We start from the raw sequence: 13,041 nt of genomic DNA, 5'->3' as shown, positions 1-13,041 counted from the left end.
CAAATTAATAAAATTGTGCGTGCGTATGTGTGTGGCTGGCTGATGATGCAAGACCATGTACTGCCAGGCACGTCGCCTTTTAAAGGAACAGTACACTATTTTGTATAGATGGATTGATAGACATTCAAATTTTCTTTTTATCATACTATTTTAATTACTTATGTAACACAATATTAGATTTTAATTGTTTAAATTATTCATGAATTTTAATAGCTTTTAGGATTATTTTTATGTTCTTTATGTGGGTTAAAATAACACGTGAAATGATATACAGGTAATAATGTGTTAATGATTTCACACATATGTCGTACGCCCGGCCAAACTATGAAAAAAAAAGCGACTTATAGTCCAGAAATACGGTAAATGGGATGCCCTGTGGCCTTTAAAGATTACAGTTGACTTACAATCCCACACCACACGTTCATGAATTTGTAATGGAGGGTGCCTGATTGACGGCTAACACGTGAAAAGAAGGTACGGACGCACAGGAAATGACATGCTTGTGTGTCCAGAGAGATGAGGTTAATATGTACAGGCAGAGTGCTTTCATATCCATGATTGCAAGTGTTAATGTTTCATTTGGGTATTGATTTCCCGACGAGCCTTGCTGCAGGCTGGATGTATTCGCCCCGCTTGCTTGCAAGATCGCCCCGCTGAATGTTTGATTAAAGTTCAATTGACTCTTCCAGAGAAGGGGCGAGGAGCCATTTCACTCCCCATTTGTAGCTCCAAAGCGCCGCCTGACATGTTCTTTTGTTCCCATTCAAACTGCTGCCACCCAGGCAGCCACCAGCGCACTGATCCTAATATCCTCGCATTCAGTCAGCCTTCTCGCCTAATCCGAGGACAGACAGGCCCACGGCACAAACATGCCCAGCCAGCTACAAATCCTGGCCTGGACTCAACTGCTCATATTTTGTGCATCCCGGATTCTTCACACATAAGTGGCGTTTGTTTTGTGATTTCTTCACCGTCTTCACAGCACTTGTATTTTATTTCAGGGTGAGCTGATTACCTTCTACTACTATTGGAAGAAGACCCCAGAGGCAGCCAGCTGTCGAGCCCATCGCAGACATCGCCGCCAGCCCGTCTTTCGGCGCATCAAGACACGAACGGCTTCGACTCCTGTCAACACTCCTTCCCGTCCGCCCTCTAGTGAATTCTGTACGTGTTTGAGACTCCCTAACACAACATGACCTCATCTGCTCTGGTGTTAGGTAAAGGTATATGACGTGTGGTGTACTCTGATCTTCTAGTGGACCTCAGTTCGGCCAGCGAAGATGACTTTGACAGCGAGGACAGTGAACAGGAGCTGAAGGGCTACGCCTGCCGCCACTGCTTCACTACCAGTAAGCCGCCGCAATGCATTCAGCATTCAGAGACACTCGCCGGGAACGCGTCAGCATCGGACTGCTTGCTCGCTACTGTGCTGTAAGACAGATGGGCATCAGATGATGTTGAGACTAATTTGATCAAATCAGACATGAGGCCAAAGCTCAATCGCTCAGCACCTCATTATCCATCGCCTCTCGACTCACAGCTGGCTCCCATTTGATCGCGCGCACATGAACACAATGTCACAATGAGGGTGGCCACTAACTTGAGCTTCACAGATCTCATTAGTATTGTCATTACTGAAAATTTGTCACGTCCTTGTCTTTTCTTGCGCTTCACGCTGCTTTTTTTGTTGCGGTCATTCAGCCTCCAAGGACTGGCACCACGGGGGCAGAGAGAACATCTTGCTGTGCACAGACTGCCGCATTCACTTCAAGAAGTACGGGGAGCTCCCTCCCATCGAGAAGCCCGTGGACCCACCGCCATTTATGTTCAAACCTGTCAAAGAGGAAGAGGATGGACTCAGCGGGAAGCATAGCATGAGGACCAGACGGAACCGAGGCTCGGTGTGCACATTTTGTCCCGTTTTCTCGCTGTCTTTTTACTCTCATGAGCCATCACCTCTGAGTCATCTTAGGCCAACTTGACATGCTTTGTTGAAAGTGTTGCGCACTTTAGGTCTACATTTTGGAGTCCCCCATAAGTACTGGTTCATATTGTCTGCTTTTTGTCACTAGATGTCAACGCTACGTAGTGGTCGTAAGAAGCAAACCGCCAGTCCCGATGGTCGAGCCTCGCCTATCAATGAGGATCTGCGCTCCAGCGGACGTACTTCGCCCAGCGCTGCGAGCACCGACAGCACCGACAGCAAAACGGACACCATCAAGAAGCCCAGCAAGGTAAATGCAGGGCGGAGCACCTTCAACTTGTCTTTTAAACGTGTTTCTGGAATATTTCATAATGTCCATCTGCGGTCCCAACAGAAGATTAAAGAGGAGGCTCCTTCACCCATGAAGAGTGCCAAGCGGCAGCGAGACAAGGGAGCTTCAGACACAGAAGAACCTGAGCGGGCTGGTGCCAAAAAGTCCAAAACACAAGTGAGTTGCACTCTTGTCTTGATTGTCTCATCTGTATGTGCATGTAAGCACGTGAACTTCCGGGGCTCATGATTCTCTCCTCCCTCCTTCCTCTTCAGGAGCTGAGTCGACCAGACTCCCCCTCCGAGTGTGAGGGAGAAGGTGAGGGTGAGGGTGAGAGCTCGGATGGACGCAGCATCAATGAAGAGCTCAGCAGTGATCCGAAGGACATTGACCAGGACAACCGCAGCTCTTCTCCAAGCATCCCCAGTCCCCGTGACAATGAGAGTGACTCGGACTCTTCTGCCCAGCAACAGCAGCTCCTGCAGAGCCAGCACCCTCCAGTCATCCAGTGTCAGCCAAGCACCTCATCAGCTGCCGCCCCTGCACCGCCACCGCCTCCCCCCGCAGCCTCGGCCCCTTCGCTGCCGCCACAGGTCTCCCCTACGGCGGCCTCCGCCTCTCTGCCACCTCAGCCTCTTCCTCAAACAAGCCCCATGGCTCTCATCCAGTCAGGAGCCTCGCTCCATCCTCAAAGGCTTCCCTCTCCGCATTCACCCCTGACTCAAGCCCCGCCTCCCGGGCCCCCGGTGCCACCTCCGTCTTTACCCAGCTCGCATCACGGCCCCTTGCCTCCCATGCCGCATCCGCTGCAGCCTGGCCCCCCACACATGCCTCACCCTCACTCACTGCCTCCCCAGGGCTTTCCTGTCAGTCAGTCTCAGGTCCCGCCCCCGCCAATATCGGGCCAGTCACAACCAAGGCCGCACACCCCGCCCTCTCAGTCCTCTTCTCACAGTGGAGGACAGCCTCCCCGGGAGCAGCCCCTCCCACCTGCGCCAATGTCAATGCCTCACATCAAGCCCCCACCGACAACACCCATCTCTCAGTTACCCGCGCCACAGTCCCACAAACACCCGCCGCATGTGTCGGCACCTCCATTCCCGCAGATGCCTTCCAACCTGCCTCCACCTCCTGCCCTCAAGCCCCTCAGCTCGCTATCCAGCCACCACCCTCCGTCGGCACACCCACCTCCGCTTCAGCTCATGCCTCAGGGGCAGCAGCTTCAGCCGCCCCAAGCGCAGCCTCCAGTTCTCACCCAGTCCCAAAGTCTCCCTTCATCATCCAGTCACCAGCCTCCTCCGGCTCCTTCACTGCCACCCTCTGCGGGGGCGTCGCACCCCAATGGGCCGCCACAGCTGCCCTTCCCTCCTCACCCTTACAGTACAGTTCTACCTCCGACTGGCCCTTCCGCATCCTCATCAAACTCCATGCCGGGCTTACAACCCGTGTCTTCCTCCGTCCCGCCCTCCTCCATCTCCATGCCGCTCCCGGCGTCCGTCGCTTGCGGCGGCCTGGGCACGGGGCTCCCGCCCGTGCACATCAAAGAGGAGCCGCTGGACGAGACGGAGGAGCCAGAGAGCCCCCCGCCCCCGCAGAGGAGTCCCTCACCCGAGCCCACTGTTGTCAACACGCCGAGCCATGCCAGCCAGTCTGCACGGTAGGCGCTCCTCTCCAGCGCAGATTGCCAGACGATATCGTTGCATCGCACAAGCATTTATGTGACATGCCCCGCCAAAAGACTCTGTAGTCATTTAAGGTCTTTTTTTGTGATTAGATTTACAGCATATTGCCCCGCCCCCTTTTGGGGAGTGGCTTATGTTATGTTTTCGGTCTCAGCGGTCTACGTCACGGGAGGAAGCGTGGTAATATTGCTCGCTTTGTCAGTTCTATTGTCTAAAACAGCGATCGATCGCTACCAAAATGCAAATGCGCATTACTACTCTTGTCCACTTCAACCTGTGAAAGTATAAAAGTGTTCTGCACAATAGTTTGGATTTATTGACATAAAACGCAATCTCATCGTGATCACCTCCACAAAATCAAAAATACTGTGGCGATTGCTCTCCACTTACATAAGCTGAAGCGGACAAGAGCATGAATGCGCACACGAACCCCAACTGCTTATATTTCTGACATTAAGCGACGCTAAACTCGTGTCAACTCTCAGACGAGACGACGGCTTGCAGCAGCCGCAGGCAGATTGGAGGCAAATTCCCTCCCCGGCTAAAGGTAGGATAATGGGGCGGCTAATAGCAACAACTAGCTTCAGGTCGTTAAAACAAAAAGTGTTAGCACAACAACATTAGCTCCTTACTCTGCGTCCAGCCTGCGTCAATCTTCATGTCACGGGTTGCCATCCAAGCAGTCGCGTGCGTTGTCCGACACCGCTTGCAGCCGCCAGAGAGTGAGGTAAGCCCTCATCGAACAAGCGTCAAGCAAGGCTGACTGCACAGCAGAGTGTGGCCGCATTGGAACGTACCATTTCGGCTGTTTACGTTCCAAATTGGATGGCGTGTTGTAGGTCGAGAAAATGGGGCCGTCCCTCATCCAAAAAAATGTGCACGTCTACTCATTCCAACTTCAGTCTCTGTAAATATCCTGACTGGTGTTTAATGCCTCGCCCGTTCTGATCAGCAAAGAAGCAGTTTTTTGTTTTTTTTCTTCTTCTTTTTTGGCAAAGAAGCAGTGTGCGCTCGTCCCAGCCTAAATCTATGAAGCTCTGCTCACTTCCACATTTCCTCATTCTCATACAAATCAGCCACGGAGTGGTTAATCCTTTTGATATGTTGAAGTGGGCATTAGTAGGGATGTCCACATATTTTGGTGCCATTTGATCGCCATTTTTGCACGTTATAAGCAATGAAAGTACAATGATTTCCAATTGAGAGTTCCTCCCGTGACTCCGAAGTGAAAACATGGCCACCATCCCTTTAAACCCAACCACATGCACTAAGCAAACCACAAATGAGCCTGCTTCATAGTTTTGCCAGTCCTGCAACTTTTCAATTCTTAATCTTGATTTTGATGATATATATATTTTTTCTTTTCACGCAGGTTCTACAAGCATCTGGACCGCGGTTACAACTCGTGCGCTAGGACAGATTTCTACTTCACTCCCTTGGCCGCGTCCAAACTGGCCAAGAAACGAGAGGAAGCGGTGGAGAAGGCCAAGAGGGAAGCAGAGCAGAAAGTGCGGGAAGAGAAAGAGAGAGAGAGGGAGAGGGAAAAGGAACGGGAGAGAGAGCGGGAACGAGAAAAGGAGGCCGAGCGAGCGGCGGTGAGTTGCTGTTTGTTTTAATGTCAGTGGGAATATTTCCTCGTGAGCGATTCCTAACCATGGGTCCTCTCCCCTCACAGAAAGCTTCCTCTTCGGCCCATGAGAGCAGAATGGGCGAACCGCAGATGGCCGGGCCCGCCCACATGCGCCCCCCCTTTGACGGACCTCCCACCACTATTGCAGCCGTGCCTCCCTACATTGGCCCCGACACCCCCGCCCTGCGCACCCTCAGCGAATACGCCCGACCTCACGTCATGTCCCCGACCAATCGAAACCACCCCTTCTTCGTGTCCCTCAACCCTGCGGACCCGCTGCTGGCCTACCACATGCCAAGCCTCTACAACGCCGACCCGGCCATGCGGGAGCGTGAGCTGCGAGAGCGGGAGATGCGCGAAAGGGAGATTCGCGAGCGCGAGCTGCGGGAAAGGATGAAGCCCGGTTTCGAGGTCAAACCTCCCGAAATGGACACACTCCACCCTTCCACAAACCCCATGGAGCACTTCGCCCGGCACGGGGCCATCACGTTGCCCCCCATGGCCGGCCCTCACCCCTTCGCCTCCTTCCACCCGGGCTTGAACCCGTTAGAGCGTGAGCGGCTGGCCCTCGCCGGGCCCCAACTGCGGCCGGACATGAGCTACCCGGAAAGGCTGGCGGCGGAGAGACTCCACGCCGAGAGGATGGCCACCGTGGCCAACGACCCCATCGCCAGGCTCCAAATGTTCAACGTCACGCCGCACCACCACCAGCACTCACACATCCACTCCCATCTGCACCTGCACCAGCAAGACCCCCTTCACCAAGGTAAAACAAAGACCTGCTCATACACAACATCCTGCACCCTTCACACAAAGCGTTTGGCAGATTCGGCTTTCTTGTGAAATTTCACCATAAACCTAAAATGCACTCTGACCTTAACAGGTGAACTTGATTTGACCTTCTCTAATCTTGTAAATGGCCATCTGTTCAATGTTTTGACAGTTTTTGCACAACCTGCTCTTGTGCAGTAAGTAACTGGCAAAATTCACAGCGGGTGTTTTGCGTCAGGAACATTTTCAACGATATCCAATTTTATTGACTCTTCCAGTCATTATCTCTCTTGCGACCTGCTGATGACACTCAAAGCTCAGTGGCGAGGTACTGTCCATCAATTTTTTGGTCGTACACGAACGTATTTACACCTGTACTGTTTGGGCCACTTTAAACGGATGTTTCGCAAACCAGTCCGGATCTTTTATTCAGGTGTAAATACACAAAAATTAATCCTGGGTTTGGATCAAATAACCAGACCAAAAGCCATGTTTTGGACTCTGTCCGCTTCCAAACGGACTCGGTGCGGTTCGCTTCAGGTGTGAATACAAACCAGGGACGATCAAAGTAACTTGAAGATGCATGCGCCTTTTTGGGGCTTAACTGTAGGATGTCCCAGAATTTTTTCGAGCAGTAATGGCGAACGCAGACGATCGCCGGAGCTCTGAAATAAGTGACGGCAGTGAAAAAGACGACGACACGCTTGTGGACTTTGAACCAGTCAAACCCGATATAGGGTTAAGATATTATGTTTGTCAAGAATGACGATATTGACTGGTTTGTAACAGACTAGAGGATGGTATTTGCCACTCTTATTTTTTTTTTTTTTAATTAAAAATAGTGCTTCTCTTGCACTGACACTTTATTTTTGCATCTTTGATTAAAACAGTAAATGATGAAGTCACACCTGTGTGAAGGCCACATGTCTCTCAAATTCTTTTGGAATTCTGTTTCTATTTGCTACAGGGACTGAGATATCAATTATTTTGTAGGAGTTGAATGTCCGGAAAAACTTCAGGTTTTAGAGGGTGATTCTAAATTCGCCTTTAGGTTTTTGAGAGATGTTTCGTCAGGTGCTTTAGGCCTTAATGGATTAAAGATCCCAGTTCATTTTAGGTTCACCATGAAATTTCACCCCAGAGCCCAGCGTACCTAACTAACGCTGAACGATTTTAGGAAAAAATTGTTTTGCGATTTTTCTGACTGATATTGCGATTTAATTTGAGATTTTCTTGAAATCAAGCTTCAGTGCAATAGTCACAATCCACAGTAACATTTACAAACATGACACAAAATGCCATTATACCATCAAAAACATTAAAAGCTATTACTCTAATAATGCAAGGACACTAAAGAGGTTTTGTGAGGGAGGCAGTCCTTTTTCAGGTTTTTACAAATGGTATTAAAATAGTATTACTGTACTACTTGCCACAAGTATAAATATTTATGTGCAATTGTATGTATAAACATCTATTATTAACCCCAAAATGGGTTTTGTACTAACGTATATGTTTTTTGTACATAAGCCAATATTTTTCCTATTTTTTGCTAGAGACTTAACTGCTTCAAACAGAGACTGGGGGCTTAGCCATATGGCTTGAAATACATATCAGACATATTGGTGGCGTGGGGGGATAAGTGCCCTTTAAAGAAACCGCATCTTTGGCGATCTCGAAATCGTGCTGTCTGATATTGCGATTTCGGTCCCAAAACGATAAATCATTCAGCCCTATTAAGTGAGCAGCGAATATCCTCATTGTTATGAATCATTCAGAATGTCTATGGCGGCAAATGATTGACACATATTTGGAACCAAATGCTAAATATTACTCTTAACATCTATCCGCGATGTGCTCTTTTCAGTGCAAGGGTTAATTTATGTTCTAGATCAGTGATTCTCAAAGCGTGCAACACGAATGAATCGCTAAATACAATTAAAATTTACAACATTTAAAACATAAAATACAATCAACAACTATTCAACAGCTAATTTACTCATTTACTGCCAGACATTTTCAGACCCTCATTTACCCTAACGTTTGAACAAAATTGAAAAAAATATAAATACGTTTCTGGGATTGAATGCCTGGACTGTGGAAAGACAAGTAAATTCGTCAATGAGTTGAAACCTTTTTGTACAGTACATTTTTTACAGTTCAGCTGTATTTAACTAAATGTGCTTTTTAGGACTCAAACTTCAGCCGCTGTATTTTCTTTTACTGTATTGTCATGTTTGCATTTATGGTCACATTTGCACACTTAAGGACTACATTATGAATGTTTCAGATGAAATTGGTATCACACGTATTTTCATTGGCATCTGTTATTAAACCCCCATTGCAAAATCTGCCTTTTCAAAGGTTACAAACTTATAGTTTGCAAATCGCAAATAACATAACTCTCATACCACAAGTAGTCATGCGATGCTTCCCCTGAAAAGCACTATTTAAGTGAATACGATAATGATGATGATTATCATTAGTAGTCGTCCGTTTTGAAAATAAATCAGATTTACGATGGGGGTTCTACAGATGAAGTGCCGCTTTGAGATGTTTACTAGCATAAAGTTGTAATCACATTGTTAGTCAAGCAAATGTATTAAGTGGAAAAAAACAATTGTGATATTTCATTTTAAATCAATTGTAAGGATAAAGGGTAATCCTTTTGTTGTCATAATGAAATGTGTATTTTAGCCCTACTACAGACAATAGATGACTAGTTGTACTATGTATGTTGAATTAGCATGTTGCCATGTACCCTGAACGTAAGGCTCTGACACCCAGCAGGTGGTGGTGAATGTCTTGTGTGTCCTCCAGGTTCCGGGGCCCACCCCCTGGCCGTAGACCCCCTCGCGGCCGGACCGCACCTGGCTCGCTTCCCTTACCCACCCGGCGCCATCCCCAACCCGCTCCTCGGCCAGCCGCCGCACGAACACGAGATGCTGCGCCACCCGGTCTTCGGTAGGCACCCGGCCAGTCTCGTCTCTTATTGGGGTTGCAAAGCGGGAAAAAGTCTCATTCAAAATTTCATTCTCATGGAAGGTTTCTCCAAAAATTCCTAATTAACAGGGACATTGTCGGCAAATTATCAATTTGAAACGCTTGCCTTGCACAGGAGCTCCGTACCCACGGGACCTACCCGGCGGTCTGCCGCCGCCCATGTCGGCCGCACACCAGCTGCAGGCCATGCACGCCCAGTCGGCCGAGCTCCAGCGGCTGGCCATGGAGCAGCAGTGGCTGCACGGCCACCATCACATGCACGGAGGTCCATTGCCCGGCCAGGAAGACTACTACAGGTAAGACCAGCACCACCCCGCAGCTGCCGCCGCCGGTCGTTGTCGCCAGAGCTGGACATTTTACTCAAAATTGAGCGTCGTTATTCGTCTTTTTTTTTTTTTTTTTTGCCTTTTAGCCGACTGAAGAAAGAGAGCGACAAACAGCTGTAACGGGCCAAGGGAGGCGGCAGGAAGTTGTGACGAACGCAAAAAGGCCAAGTGGCTCCAATTGTTCTTATTTTTCAAAAGGTTTCCCCCACGACCCCCAAGACATTTCTTTGGTATATAGCCAGTAAAGTGACACAACATCCTGAAGACTCCTGCATGACAAGCTTCCCTGACATTTCTTTTTGTAGGTGCTAGAACAAGAAGACACACTGTGCTTATCCCAAAAAACAACATGGCCGCTTATGGAAAATAACAAGTGCTATTTTAAATGCAACATTTATTTTAATACATTGTTGGAGCTTTTTTTTTTTTTTTTTAATCATTTTAAGAAGAGCTACCGCATGGATTTTTTTTTTGTCCTTTTTTTCTGGGAATTTGTAAATAGTATATATAAACATATAATTATTATAATTATTATTATTATTACTAGGTGTGGACAAACAAGTCGTTTCAACCTCCGCTACAGTTGTGTTGATGCATTATCCCTTGTTTCAGAGGGCAGCACCATGGCATTATTCTTCTTATGATTACAGCCGTTTGAGTTGTGACCTTGGTCTGACATTGCCGTGTTAGATTTAGTCCCACGTAGCCCATGTGATGACCCCGCCCCAACCCGAAACCTGTCACACCAACTCATCACACACCAGCTTTTTCAGAATGTGTCAACACGGCTTGTTGACTTTGTGACTCGAAACACTTGAAGCTTCAATTCATCCATGACGACAAGTAAAAAGAACGTTTGCACTGAAATTTATTTTTATCCTCTGCCGTCGTTATTTAAGCCCAAAACATCAAGTAATATAAAATGACCTTTTTTTTTCCCTCTACAATTTGGACAGTGTCTTTTATTAGTCTTTTATTATTATTTTTTTTATGCCAGGTGAATTTGATACATTATCACAGGAGCCCTACTGGACTTTTTTAACGGTGGCGTCCTTTCCCGTCATGTTCACTGTGGCCTGCCAACATGCGACCACCAGGAAGCGTGCGTATGTTTGTGTGTGTGTGTCCCACTAGCGTGCGCTTCATGTTTTCCAACTCAATGCACGAAGACTGTTTGACTTGTCATGGAGTTTAACTAAACTGTGGCTTATTCATTTTTGTATGATTTTCTTTTTGCCAAATGAAGAAACTGTACTCGCATTTAAATGACCATGTCATACTTCCTCGGAGCACTATTTTTATGTTGTTGTTTTGCAAGTGGAAAGTCTTCTGACCTTCCCTTTCTGACGCACTCTTCATCCTCCCGTCCTTCCCCGATCGTCCTCCTCTGCCTTTCCCGCCCTTTTTTTGTGTCTCCAAACCTTTGGTGTTCAGTGTTGTCAATGGTTTAGCTTCTCGTTTCAAAGCGGCAGCAGCAGAATGTCCGTTCTGACTGCCAAGATTTCTATATATACTGGTATCTTGAAGCTTATTGTATATATGAGTAGTCGCCATGGGATGACACAATCTAAACAAAAAGTAGAACGAATAAGAAAAATTGTGAGTCCTGTGTTCTCTCCATTTGAGTATTTTGTAATTTTTTTGAAAAATTTGTGGAATTAAAATAAACGACTAAGTTACACCACAATGTATGACTCTATATTGACTGTCTTTTTTTTTTTTTTAAATATGAATAAAAACTTGTATACCACAGAGACGTTTTTATTGATGATCACAACATTGGTCACAGTTCTATTTGGAACTCGTTGACAGTTTACTAGTGGGACTAGCAATGGTATCCGTATTTTCTACTATGGATGACTTGTATCCTATGACTGACAGACTGTGGACGACCGGCGTGGTTCACCCCGGACTGGTTTCCAGCCAGTCGCAGGGCACCATTAACGCTCGCATTTTTGATGCATGTGGGGGGGGGGAAAAGGGCAATGTTTAGAATGTGTTGACAAGAAAATAGTCTCAATAAATACAGACCCCTTCTCTCACTTTGGAGGAAGCTGCAGAAAACGGAGTCCGAAAATGTGATCCAATCTGGGACCTCTCTACTGGGAGGAATACGTGCTAACCACTTCTTGTTGCTGCGACAACAATGGTGCTTTTATCCTACTGTGTATTGTAGCTGTAGAATTCCCCAAGGTGTCTGCGAGCACTTGTTTCTGTTATTTGCATGTGTGACCAGGTAATGCAGGCTGGTAAATTCTAGTCCAGAGGCACCTGTGAGTGCCCTAAATTAGCCACTGTATGTTTTTTTTTTTTGTTTGTTTTTTTTGCAAGACAACATTTTATGAGCATACTTCAGATACGCCACCGCTGGAGTGAACAAAGAGAGCTAAAGTTATCGATCAACTTTCAGCCCATTTTTCAATGGGTCAAACGGACGCAAATATGAAAACACATGCAATGAGCATTGAGTAGATGTGGTAAACGTGGTAAAATAAGACCGTTAGATAAATTATGTAAAGCTACACTTTATATAAAGTTGCATTTTATATACATAATCAGTTCATTTCTATATGTTATCTTTCACCATGTTTGTGTATTTGTTTTTTTTTTACTTCATTGAAAGCAATTTTTGGGGCGTTTTGTTGGCGGGGCTGGAACAGACGCATATCAGTTCATTGATTAGCTTGGTCACGGGATGAATTAACATTTTAAGTCAAGTAATTAGTCCCCACTGTACAATAAGATTAAACTATTTTCAGGGTAAGCAGTTTTTAAAGTTTTTTTTTTTTTTTTTTACAATTCTTTCGCTGAGTCTCTTTAGATTATACTGAATCGAAACACTTGAATATTAAATTCTTCGCTCCGTGGGGAACATATTGGAGTGCGGATCAAGCATGTCTGTTTTCTCTTTCCTTTCACGACGCCTGAGCTTTAGAAGATGAGCTCCCGGCAGCAGGTCGCCAATCTGCGTGCTGGATATTACACCGCTGTGGCATAAAAACGTCAAAGCCGGGCTAAGCCGAAAGGAACGCCTCCCCCTTCCACAACGGGGAGTGATGGACCCCAAGCCAGTGATGCTGCGCCGCTGCCGAGACTGTCGTTTTTAATACGATGTTATTATTATTTTTTTTCTTTTTGCAGCTCCGATTGTACTTGTGCTCAGAAATGATGCACAAGCAAATGGAGGTTGGCTGCTCCCTCCTCGCGGTGAGGAGGTGCAGCCTTGCTGCGGCCGCCTCAGGCCCCCGTTACAACACGCCGTCAGGGCCAAGCGCTGGCTGGTTGAATAATTCATCTTCCTCTCTTCCGCTTCCACGCCGGGGATGGAGCGACTGTGACTCGTGTCAAGTCAAATCCCTCTCATGATCCTGTGTGTG

At 47.0% G+C, this 13,041-nt stretch overlaps 1 protein-coding gene across 4 annotated transcripts in view; it reads left to right on the top strand.

Annotated features, from left to right (window-relative positions):
- rerea (arginine-glutamic acid dipeptide (RE) repeats a) overlaps positions 1-11,351 on the top strand; it is a 106,004-nt gene extending 94,653 nt beyond the window's left edge. For 2 of the 4 annotated variants that reach the window (XM_086048758.1, XM_086048774.1), the window contains 11 exons: positions 1,002-1,164; positions 1,257-1,349; positions 1,702-1,901; positions 2,073-2,234; positions 2,319-2,432; positions 2,531-3,912; positions 5,310-5,532; positions 5,613-6,333; positions 9,156-9,299; positions 9,454-9,634; positions 9,751-11,351. In XM_086048758.1, the coding sequence (XP_085904884.1) occupies positions 1,002-1,164; positions 1,257-1,349; positions 1,702-1,901; positions 2,073-2,234; positions 2,319-2,432; positions 2,531-3,912; positions 5,310-5,532; positions 5,613-6,333; positions 9,156-9,299; positions 9,454-9,634; positions 9,751-9,784 (3,417 nt within the window). In that variant the 3' untranslated portion in view covers positions 9,785-11,351. Of the gene's footprint in view, positions 1-1,001; positions 1,165-1,256; positions 1,350-1,701; positions 1,902-2,072; positions 2,235-2,318; positions 2,433-2,530; positions 3,913-5,309; positions 5,533-5,612; positions 6,334-9,125; positions 9,300-9,453; positions 9,635-9,750 lie in introns of all 4 variants that reach the window. The other 2 variants (XM_086048748.1, XM_086048766.1) reach the window with 1 other exon arrangement.
- Positions 11,352-13,041: the final 1,690 nt, after the last annotated feature.

The sequence above is a fragment of the Filicampus tigris genome, chromosome 1 (genome assembly GCF_054856515.1).
Source record: "Filicampus tigris isolate MCC_2025a chromosome 1, RoL_Ftig_1.0, whole genome shotgun sequence".
Classification (NCBI taxonomy): domain Eukaryota; kingdom Metazoa; phylum Chordata; class Actinopteri; order Syngnathiformes; family Syngnathidae; genus Filicampus; species Filicampus tigris.
The sequence above is the reverse complement of the archived record's forward strand: the minus strand, read 5'-3'. Positions and strand labels throughout refer to the sequence as shown.